Source organism: Halichoerus grypus, chromosome 15, assembly GCF_964656455.1.
Source record: "Halichoerus grypus chromosome 15, mHalGry1.hap1.1, whole genome shotgun sequence".
NCBI lineage: Eukaryota > Metazoa > Chordata > Mammalia > Carnivora > Phocidae > Halichoerus > Halichoerus grypus.
The window spans coordinates 57,639,377-57,650,182 of record NC_135726.1 but is presented as its reverse complement, the minus strand read 5'-3'; the positions used below and the strand labels follow the sequence as shown (position 1 = coordinate 57,650,182).

At 50.8% G+C, this 10,806-nt stretch overlaps 1 protein-coding gene across 8 annotated transcripts; it reads right to left on the bottom strand.

Annotated features, from left to right (window-relative positions):
* Positions 1-4,591: 4,591 nt before the first annotated feature.
* LOC118535639 (leukocyte immunoglobulin-like receptor subfamily A member 6) lies at positions 4,592-10,605 on the bottom strand. Of its 8 annotated transcripts, none has more exons than XM_036092066.2 (13): positions 10,480-10,605; positions 10,282-10,317; positions 9,816-10,100; positions 9,367-9,669; positions 8,846-9,142; positions 8,328-8,630; positions 7,882-8,019; positions 7,076-7,189; positions 6,702-6,744; positions 6,585-6,622; positions 6,349-6,401; positions 5,549-5,593; positions 4,592-5,356 (listed from the first exon to the last, which is right to left on the bottom strand). In XM_036092066.2, exons 1-13 carry the CDS (start codon positions 10,511-10,513, stop codon positions 5,210-5,212), a joined length of 1,836 nt encoding a protein of 611 aa, XP_035947959.2. In that variant the 5' UTR covers positions 10,514-10,605; the 3' UTR covers positions 4,592-5,209. The 8 variants fall into 8 exon arrangements, with proteins under 8 accessions (XP_035947959.2, XP_077919871.1, XP_035947962.2 ...); XM_078063745.1 differs by having other exon boundaries at positions 7,969-8,019; XM_036092069.2 differs by lacking the exon at positions 5,549-5,593.
* Positions 10,606-10,806: the final 201 nt, after the last annotated feature.

Here is a 10,806-nt window from a genome sequence, read left to right as displayed (position 1 = left end):
TATACTTCAAAGAATGTGGTTAATAAAGATGAAGGAGAATGTATATATATATATATATATATATATATATATATATATATATATATTCCTCCTCACTCATCCCTCCTGGAGTCTGACTTGTTTTGTGATGGTCTGAGGTTATCAGCTACACCTGAGAGTCAAAAATAGAGCCTGTGATTGAGGAGACCTAGGAATGCTTAAGTATTCCCTTCCCTCATCTCTAGGGAGTTCCTGAAACTAGCTAATGTCATCTCAATCCCTTGAGGTGAGCATCTCCAGAGTCTCACCTTCCATCTAATTAGGAGGCAAAAATAAACATGTGAGGCTTCATTTTGTCCTGAGAATCAGGAATATGGAGGAGTGAAAGGCAGGGTCTATCTTTTTATCCCTGCACATCAGCCAGCTTCTTCTGGCCCCTGACTTGGGATTATATATTTCCATAGCACTTTCTATTCTTCAATCTAGCAATCTATTTTTAAGAATGACAGGGTGGGATCTCTGCAACCCACCATGCAAACTGTCTAGGAGGAAGGATTACCAAAGGTAACATAAGCTCCAATTACTCATTCAGTTTGCCATCTAGATAGAGTGATTGATAAGAAATGAACAAGAAGATTTGTACCATACACTCTTGGAGAAGGAGGGAGCTGTGTTAAAAGGGGCCATTGTCGCAAATGCTCCAGATGTGGGCTGTGAGCGAGAGGTCCTCCTGAGGTCACACTCTGTTCCCTTCTGCTTGGAGAAGGGTTCCCGGGCAGGAGGGGCCAGTTCCTGCCCTTACCTGTCACCACCAGGGCCAGGAGGTCACTCCGCTGTGACCAGCTCTTCCTTCTCTGATATGCACACTGGTATCGCCCTGAACTGTGTGAGCTCATGGATGCAGAGGAGAAACTGACCCTGTTGCTGGAATCCTGTGAGGTCTTCATGGACAAGGATTCATAGACCCTCTCTTTATACAGATAGTAGACATCAGCCCGCAGAGAGGCCTGACACCAGATGGTCACAGGGCTCCCCTTGGTGACCATGGGGCCAGGATCAGCCCAGATGGAGGGTTTGGGGAGGGTCCCTGGAAAGGAATGAGATGGAGAGTTGCAAGGGTGCCCTTCTCTCCTCAGTTTCCCACCTGTCACCCCAAGGCCCCTCCCACACTGGTCACCATCAGCCCTGACCCTCTGTGACCCCCAAATGCCCAGGGGGTTGTTGGGCAGAAGCAGGATTTCTGGGGAGGACTCACCCACCTGTGCCCAGTCCCACAGGGTCTGACACACCGTGAAAGTGTCTTAGGTACAATACGTATAACAACTTCAATGTAAAGGGGTGAGGACGCAGTCACTTATATGTTTGTAAGGTTCCCACATTTCATTGAAGAGGTAAAATACTAATTCTAACTTGACTGTTAGGTATGTATATGATAATATCTAGACAGCCACTTAAACAGCACCCAAAAGGTATAGTTAAAACTGCAATAAGGACATTAAATTGTAATACGAAACATATTTCTTAAAGCCAAGAAAAGGAGGAAAATGGAAATAGAAGAGCAAACAAAAGAGCAGACAAACAAAAATAAAATAATGAATCTAATAATCTTATCAGTAATTACATTATATGTAAATGGTGTAAACACACTTTATTTTTTTTAAGACTTTATTTATTTATTTGTCAGAGAGAGATTGACAGGACCTGGTGGCAAAGGCACATGGGAGTGATTATGTAATGGGTAGGGACTTTCTGTTGTGGTAATAAGAATGTTCTAGAAATGGATAGTGGTGATGATTGTCTAACATGGTACATGTACTTCATGCTGCTGAATTATATACATTTGCAATGGTTAAAATGGTAAATTTTATGTAATGTATATTCAACCACATTAAAAAAGTAGAACAAAAAATGTGCTATACAAACACTAATCAAAAGAAAATTTAAGTCATTGAATTAGCTTCCAAGTCCTGCTGTCACAAATGACCACAAACTTGGTGTCTTAAAACACATAAATTTATTATCTTACAATTCTGGATATCAGAAGTACAAATACAATCTCATGGGTGTAAAGTCAAGGAATAGGAGACATTCACTTGCTTCATCTTCATTCAGAACCAGAATTCTGAATGCAATTGACTTCTAAATATTGACCATGTATCCCGTAAATTTGGAAAACTCCTTTTTATTTGGGGTAATACATATTTATATTATTTTTTATTTTCTATGCACACAACTGTGTAATCTCAGAGCAATACAAGTATTATTCTTATCCATTTCCATGCTTATTGTTTTGTTTTGCTTCTTTTAATTGGTTGGTACTTCCAATTAAATGAATTGAATGCTGCGCTGAATACAAACGGTCATAAGAAACATACTGGGATCATCCCCATCACAGAGAAAAGGACTTCAAGTTCTCACCTTCAAAGATGATGTCCAGGTGCTGATTGATAACCACGCTTTCATAAATTGTAAGAAACACCTTTTTATTTTGGACGAGTTTTTGTTTTCATTATGAATTGTTGGTGTGTTTTATCAAAAGCTTTGTGTGCATCTGTTGAGATTATTTCTTAATTTTTAATTTTTTAAAAAAAATTTTATTATTATGTTCAATTAGCCAACATATAGCACATCATTTTTAAATTTTTAATTAAATTATAGTTAACATATGATATGAGTTTCAGGTGTCCAACATAGTGAGTTAACAATTATATACATTATGCAATGCTCACTATAAGAAATGCAATTATCATGTGTCACACAAAAAATTATTACAATATTACTGATTATATTCCCTAAACTGTATTTTTCATCCCCAGGGCTTGTTTATTATGTAACTGGAAGTTTGTAACTCTTAATCCCCTTCACCTGTTTCAACCATCTTCCCATCCCCTTCTCTTCTGGTTTGTGAGATGGTTATTTTTACAAATTCTGTTAATGTATCAGATTACATTGATTGAGTTTTAAAATTTTAAGCTACTCTGTTCCTCCCCTCCCCCCCAAAATCCAGTGTGGTCACGATGTAGAGTCTTTTTTAACTATTGCTGAATCTTATTTGTGAACATTCTGTTTAGAGATTTACATTGAAATTTATGTGAGACGTCTTTATATGCCTTTTTCATTCTGTAATGACCTTGCCAGGTTTTGGTGTCAATAGTTTCCTGGCCTAATGCAATATTGCTCCTTCCCTTTTCATTCTCAGGAAAGGTTTGTGTAATTTTGGTGTGTGTATATGCTTGTGTATATGCATGTGTGTGTTTCCTAAGGGCATAAGTGTTTGGAGGAAATTCCCAATGAAGCCTCCTCAACAGACACATTTCTATATTACAGAATGATTATACCCATGGCCTTAGCTCACACTTCCATCCCATAACATAGTTGCCTTTCTTGCATGTGTTGAGAACATTTAGATCTACTCTTTGCAACATTCGAGAATATGATACAGTGTGATGAGCTGTGGTCATCATGCTGTACATCAGATCCCCAGAACTTGTGGTCTTATAACTATGGAAGTTGTTTATCTTCTAGCTATAATCTTGACCAACACCTCCCCATTTCCACACCCCAGCCCTGGAAGCCACACAGTCTGCTCTCCGTTTCTCTCAGTTTCCACATACTTCATTTGGGGGGTGGGTTATTTTAAATTTGATTATCCAACATACAGTACATCATTAGTTTTTGCTGTAGTGTTCAATGATTCATTAGTTATAATAACACCCAGTGCTCATCACATCACTTGCCCTCCTTAATGCCCATCACACAGTTACCCCATCTCCCCACCCCCTCCCTTCTGTAACCCTCAGTTTGTTTCCCGGTATCCAGAGTCTCTCATGGTTTTTCTCCCTCTCTGATTTCTTCCCATTCGGTTTTCCCTCCCTTCCCTTCTGGTCCTCTGTGCTATTGCTTACGTTCCACATATGAGTGAAACCATATGATAATTGACTTTCTCTGCTTGACTTATTTCACTTAGCATCATCCCCTCCAGTCCCATCCATGTTGATGTAAAAGTTGGGTATTCATCTTTTCTGATGGCTGAGTAATATTCCATTGTATATATGGACCACATCTTCTTTATCCATTCGTCTGTTGAAGGGCATCTCAGCTCCTTCCACAGTTTGGCTATTGTGGACATTGTTTCTATGAACATTGGGGTGCATGTGCCCCTTCTTTTAACTACATCTGTGTCTTTGGGGTAAATACCCAATAGTGCAATTGCTGGGTCATAGGTTTTTGACCACAGAGTCAATGCATTTAATGTATACATAGGGTGATACATATTTTCTACTTCTTCATCATTTTGTAACTTGTATTTTTGAGGATTTTGTCAGTTACTTATGTATCTGTTTAAAATGATTCATAATGTTCTATTATTGATTTAAATTGTGTAGGATGTGATGCTGTCCTGATAATGGTGATGTGTACCTTCTCTCTCTCTCTCTCACCTGGCTATTGTGGCTAGGATTTATAACCGTTGTTTACAAAAATGAACACTTTGGCTTTATTGATTTTTCTCTATTTTTTGTTTGTCCTCACTAGTAGCTATTCTTGTCATTATTATTTTCCTCCTTCTACCTTCATTTGGAATAATTTGCTATTCTTTTTCTTTCTTCCTTCCTTTTTTAAAAAGATTTTATTCATTTATTTGACAGAGAGAGCGAGCGAGAGACGGAACACAAGTAGGGGGAGTGGGAGAGGGAGATGCAGGCTTTCTGCTGAGCAGGGAGCCCGATGTGGGGCTCGATCCCAGGACCCTGGGATCATGACCTGAGCTGCTTAATGACTGAGCCACCCAGGCACCCCTGCTATTCTTTTTCTATAGTCTCGATATAATAGGTTTATCATTAATTATTTTAGGCTGTTTTCTGTTCTAATATGTTAGTTCTTGGTTCTTAATTTTCCCATTTCATAGATTTGATGTATAACATTTATATTACCCTTGTATATGTATCTGATGTATATATGTATAAACATTTTCTCATTTTCATTTTGGTTTTCTCATTTCATTCCTGAATTATTGAGAAGTCCGTTGCTTTGATTTCCAAAGTGTAGGGATGTTACTATCTTTGATGACAGAATCAGGCAACTCCCAGAGGTCCCGGAGTTCCTACTGGTCTGCGTGAGGAGTCCAGGTTGGCTGGGGTCATTAGGTGGCACCCACTGTGGGCAGCTCCTGTCCCTTCCAGGGTCTCTGCGGTCCCCTTCCCTGGAGTGTGGGATCTGGGTCCTTCCTGGGCTAGTGGATGGCCAGAGCGGCATACACGCTGGGCTCTGCTGGGAGCTCCCCTGATTGGGAGGGAGGGGATGCACTTGTCTCTCGTCGGAGGGTCAAGCGGTTCAGCTGGGCGTAGGTCACATCCGAAGGGGCATGAGATGTCGCAGCCTGCAGTGGGGGAGAGAGGGGAGGTGTGTGATTGAGGAGGGGGGAGCCTGGGGCCTTGGAGAAGGGACCCACCTGACAGTCTGTCTGCCTGTCTTCCTCTGCTTGTCTGTCCTCCGAGTCCAGCAATCCCCCCGACACAGGGGAAGGAGAAGGGGCCAGTCCCTGCCTGAGTCTTGATCTTGAGTGGCTCACCTGGGCATATGTCAATCCCTGGGGGTCTTCATCCCGTGTGTTCTGCTGCAGACAGACAGTGAGGGGGAGGTTTGTCTCCTTGATTCCACTCAACCGCCTCAGACCCTTTTCCACACTGTTGCCAGAGTGATGCTTTCAAACTTTCAGGCAGATTAGGTCACTTTCCTGGTGGACTCTCCAGGGGCTTCCTGAGCCTTGGGACATCCAATGCTTTCTATGGCTCTGATTCTATTCCTGACACTGTTTCTTGCTCATTTGGTTCCAGCCACATAGCCTATGTTCCTTCAAAACATGTTGCTGCCTCAGGACCTTTGCACCTGCTACCCCCTTCTCGTTTTATTTTCCTTGGCCACACTTCGCACTCGAGGGTGCTGCCCACTTCCTTGCATATTGTCTGTCACCCACAAGGTGAGCTCATGGAGGGTGGGTCAGATTTGCCCACTGCTGTGCTTGCAGCACTAGGTGGGGCCTGGTAAATGGTGGGCTTCTTGTGCCCATTTACTGGGTGAATGAATGAAGGGGGCCTAAGACCTGTGGGTGATTCATTTCTTCATGCACCCTCTTGAGACCTGCGCATGCACCTCAACAACCAGAAGTCAGACAGCAGTCAGGGAGCCAGACAAGGGGAGCACGGAGGAGGCCCCATGCGGTCACAGCAGGCTGACCCAGAATGCCCAAGGAGGGAGAGGGCATCTGAGGGACACTGCTGAGACTGGGTGGTGTGAGGACAGAGAAGTGTCCATTGGATTAAGTTTGGCACCACGAGGGCCCTGGGGTCTGCACGAGAGTGGGGGTCTCACCCGATGGTCCAGCTCCACCCCCTCCTCAGGCTGAGTGTCTTGCATGGCAGCATCTGCTGGGGAGAATGGGGGGTACCTCTTGGCAAGGTCCCCTGAACTTCTCAGACAGGGCAGCTGTGATCCAGGGGATTCAGCAGTGGGGTGAGGTGCCAAGGTCATGCATGTGGGAATTCGGTCCTCACCCCTTACCCCCAGACCCTCCCAGCCCACCCCCAGGGCAATCCCCTTCCTCTCACAGAGGCTCTCCTCCTGGGCGGCAGCAGCTGGGCTGGAGCTGGGGAGGAGACAGGGTGTTAGGGGGCATAGAGGGGGCGGGTAGGTGGGAGTCTAGGGGGTGTGCGAGTAAGAGTTACCTGTCCTGCAGGCCTCTGTCCTTGGGCTCCGGGTCTGCAGCCCCTGCAGGACATTGGGAATCAGCCTCCCTCTGGGCTGGGAGGTTACAACCACCCCCCATGTGATTCCAGGGAAAGGAGCCCTTCACACATATTGTCTGTGTGTCTCTCCATCTCCCGAGATTGAAAAGAGGAAAAACCTTCAACTGGCACGTGGGTCCCACCTGGGTGTTTTCTTTCTAGACTCTCTGACTTGAGATTCTGCAAGTGTCTTTCCACACCAGCCTTTCCCACCTCTCCGGCTTCCCTCTCTGGCCGCTGCCCTGAGCCCGCCCTCGGTCGGCCCCCAGGACAGCCACCACTCCCTGGGGCCCGTCACCCCCTCCCCTTCTCACCTGGCTTCCTGCCTTCGCCCCAACGCCGGTGTCGGACCAGGAGGAGGACGAGGAGGCCGAGCAGCAGGACGAAGGCCACCGAGACCCCGATGACGTACAGGTACCAGTGGGGACCTTGGGCAGGAGCCACACCATGAATGAGCCAGTGACGCCGTTTAACTGAGCACCTACTGTGTGGCAGGCACCTGCGGGGCTCTGTGCACTCACCTCTGACCCTGTCAACGATCACGCAGCAGGGGATTGCCACCCCTCCCGCCCACTCCACAGACAGGAAACTGAGGCACAGAGAGGTCATTCACATGTCTCAGGTCGCCCAGCGTGGGGGCGGCAGGGCTGGGGCTGGGACCAGGGCTGTGGGCTTCCCGTGCTCTCCTCATGCTGTCCCCTGTGGGGACACCAGCTCGAGGCTCTGGGCTCCTCACGTGGGGCACGGCCTGTCCCAGCATCTTCTTCTGGAGCTGAGGGTCCCTCCAGATCCCCTATCACCTGAATGCCCCCAGCCATCATCCTCCCTCCCCTCCTCCTGCAACGTCACTCTCACAGCTGCAGAGGGAAGGCCCCCCCATAGGTCACACCTGGGGGCTTCCCCGTGAGTCCTCCTCTCCCACGGTCAGAGCCCTGGTCGGAACTGAGGGGAAATCTACTCTAGGCCACGACTCTCTCCTTTACACTTGGGGACACTGAGGCCCACACAGGAGAGGGGCACGTCCAGGCCAACGCCTGCAGAGGACCTTGAACTGAGGGTGTAACTCAGCCCCTGCTCCCCATGGGCCCTCCCACCACTCCTGACAGAGAGCCTCACTCACCCTCAGAGCCCCTGGAGCCCCGCTGTCCCCCTGGCATCTCTGAGGGACTGGAAGAAAAGCCCCTGGACAGCGGCCCCTGTGACTCACCAGCTGTTGAGCTGGGCCCTGTGGGTGAGGGGCCGGGGTCTGTAGGGGATCCTGGGGAAAAAGACAAGAGGGGGACTGGAGCTTCCCCTAGAGACCCTGTCTCTGCTCACACTCTTCTCCCTCATGTGCCCTGTGGCCCCCAAGGTCCCCCTCCTCCGCCTGGAGAATTCTGGTGATGGGGGCGAAGGACGAGGCAGGGGTGGGAGGGCCCTGTTTCCCTCCTGCACTGTGAGCTGTGGACCCCTCTGCTGACGCTCCCTCGGAGCCCCTCACTCCCATCCTAGACCAGAGCCCTCCTGGGCACAGGGTCCTGAAGACAATGTTGGGACACAGAGGGGACAGGATAAGGGGCCCCTCACCTGAGACCAGGAGCTCCAGGGGGTCACTGGGCTGGGACAACAGGTAGGGGGAGCCGCTGGATGAGCCGTAGCACCTGTAGGTCCCCCCGTGGGCTGAGGTCACAGGACTCACGGAGAATTCAGCCTGGTGCTGCCCAGCTCGGTGCTTTGATCTAAGACGCAGGGGGGGATCGGCTGCCCCCTCCTTGGACAGAAGGAAAGTGTCCTCAGAGCTCCATGACTGACACAGCAGGGTCACATTCTCTCCTGAGGCCACCGTGGGTCCCGGCTGCACTGAGAGGGAGGGTGTGTAGGGGAGCTGTCCTAGAGAGAGGAAGGGCAGGTGAGGGGCTGTCCAGCCCTTGCTCTGAACGGAGTCTGTCTGTGTCTTCTGAGTTTCTCCCTTCCCCGTCCCCTGTCTCTCTCCGTCTCTCTCCCTCCCTGGGGACCCCACACCCGTGGTCCCACCACCACCACCTGGGCCCCCCTGGCAGGACCTGTGCAGAGTCTGGGGTCCTGACTGACCTGTGGCATCTCACCTGCGACCAGGATGTCCAGGGGGTCACTGGGGGCTGACCACTCGGAGGAGAGCTTGCGTCCACCATAGCATGTGTACCGGCCCCCGTGGGAGGGTCTCACAGGGCCCAGGTAGAAGTCTGCCCCAGAGAGCCCAGCCTGGGGCTGTCGACCAAGAAGCTGGTAAGGGTCACGTGCCCCCTCCTTGGACAGAGCGAATCTGTCGTAGCCGACATCAGAGCGACACTGGAGGGTCAGGCTCTGTCCAGAGGTCACGACAGGGCCCTGCTGGGTCAGGAGGGAGGGCTTCCCCAATGCACCTGGGAGAGACCAGCTGTGGATTGCAGGGGCTGATGCTCCCCAAACCTCCCTTCTCCCATCCTGACCCCGGGTCTCACTGTCCATCACCCTCTGTGACTCTGACCTGTGAGCCCCTGTTGTCCCCCCATCCCACCCTCTCATCTGGGGCTCCCCTGGGAGCGGAGCCCCCATAACCTGTCTGGTGCCTCAAAACAGGGATGGGGCAACAATCAGACTCCCTCACCTGAGACCAGCAGCTCCAGGGGGTCACTGGGGTACGACCACACCTGGGGGTTGTTGCGGTAATAGCCATAGCATCTGAACATCCACCTGAGGCTGGGGGTCACGGGGCCCACAGGGAACAGGGCCTGGAACCCCCCACTGGGGGCTCGCTGGGAGTCCAGGGTCCAGGAGGTCTGGTTTTCTCCTTCCTTCATCAGGACGAACCTGTCGAGTCCCAACCATGAGCCACACTGGAGGGTCACGTTCCCTCCTGAGGTCACGACAGGGCTGGGCAGGGCTGAGAGGCTGGGTTTGCCCTGCCATCCTAGGAGAGGAGGAGGGGACGGTGTTAAATGGGGCTCAGATCCCCCACATTATCCCCAGGGCTGGGCTGTGAGAGGGAGACACCCTGAGAGCAGACCCCCTTCCTGAGGGCACAGCCTGGGGCTGGGACCCTGAGTGGGCTCGCACCTGTCACCACCAGCTCCAGGGGGTCACTGTACTCGGACCAGCCAGTGGGACTGTGATAGCTACAGAGATATCGTCCTGCATATACATCTGTCATGTATCTGATGGAGAACTTGGCCTTGTCCCCGGGCTCCAGTGCAGGCGGTTTGTCCCAGGTCACCAAGTTTCCGTCTTTATGCAGGAGGTACTCCTGGGCCTCCAGGCTCCCCTGACACCAGATGGTCACAGGGGTCCCCCAGGGGATCACAGAGCCTGGCTCAGCCCAGATGGTGGGTTTGGGGAGGGTCCCTGGAAGGAAACGGAGGCTGGGACACAAGACCTTCCCCAGCCCCAGGTCCCAGCTCTGCCCCAAACCCCCAGACGTCCCCCTGTGTCAGCCCAGAACTGCTGTTCTCCATCCCCTCTGCCTGGTGGGTGACCCCTGTCCCCAGTGAGGAGGTGGGACTGGGACCCCTGGGGACAGACTCACCTGCCTGCACTCGGGTCCTGGGGCCCACACTCAGCCCTGGAAGAGAGTTCCTGTGAGAGGTTTGCCCCGAATCCTGAGCAGAACCCCTCCTCCCGTGAGCCTCCTGAGTCTGGGGTCTCTGACAGACCAGGGCCTGGCTGTGGGGCGGGTCCGGGTCCCTCCCAGAATAGGGCATCCCCTCCCCTCCTCAGATCTCACCGAGACAGAGCAGGGCCGTCAGGGTGGGGGTCATGGCGTCTCCTCTGTCTGGCTCTAGCAGTGCATAGGGAGGGACCTCGGTGCCCGCAGGACGGGCAGACACACAGGGTGTGGGCACTTGGAGGCTGGTCCTGTCCGTCACGGGGTTGTCACGTCAGCAGCCCCACAGGAAAGGGAAAAGCCTAGCTGTCATTTCCCCAGGGCTGAGGTTAGGGCAGGCAATGGGCTTTGCAGAGGTTTCTGGCCATGTCTGAGGCCTCCCCTGACCCTTAAACTCTTGTCTTCCTGGCCTGATACCCCCCTTGTGACCCAAGCTTCAACAGGTAT

Bases quoted from the DNA above. Each gene is read 5' to 3' on its own strand.
- LOC118535639 (XM_036092066.2), bottom strand. From the start codon at position 10,513: ATGACCCCCACCCTGACGGCCCTGCTCTGTCTCG. The intron at 8,020-8,327 runs GTGAGGGGCCCC...CTTTTTCCCCAG, and splicing joins CCTGGAGCTCCTGGTCTCAG to GATCCCCTACAGACCCCGGC. The intron at 7,190-7,881 runs GTGAGTGAGGCT...CTCCTGCCCAAG, and splicing joins GGGCTCCAGGGGCTCTGAGG to GTCCCCACTGGTACCTGTAC.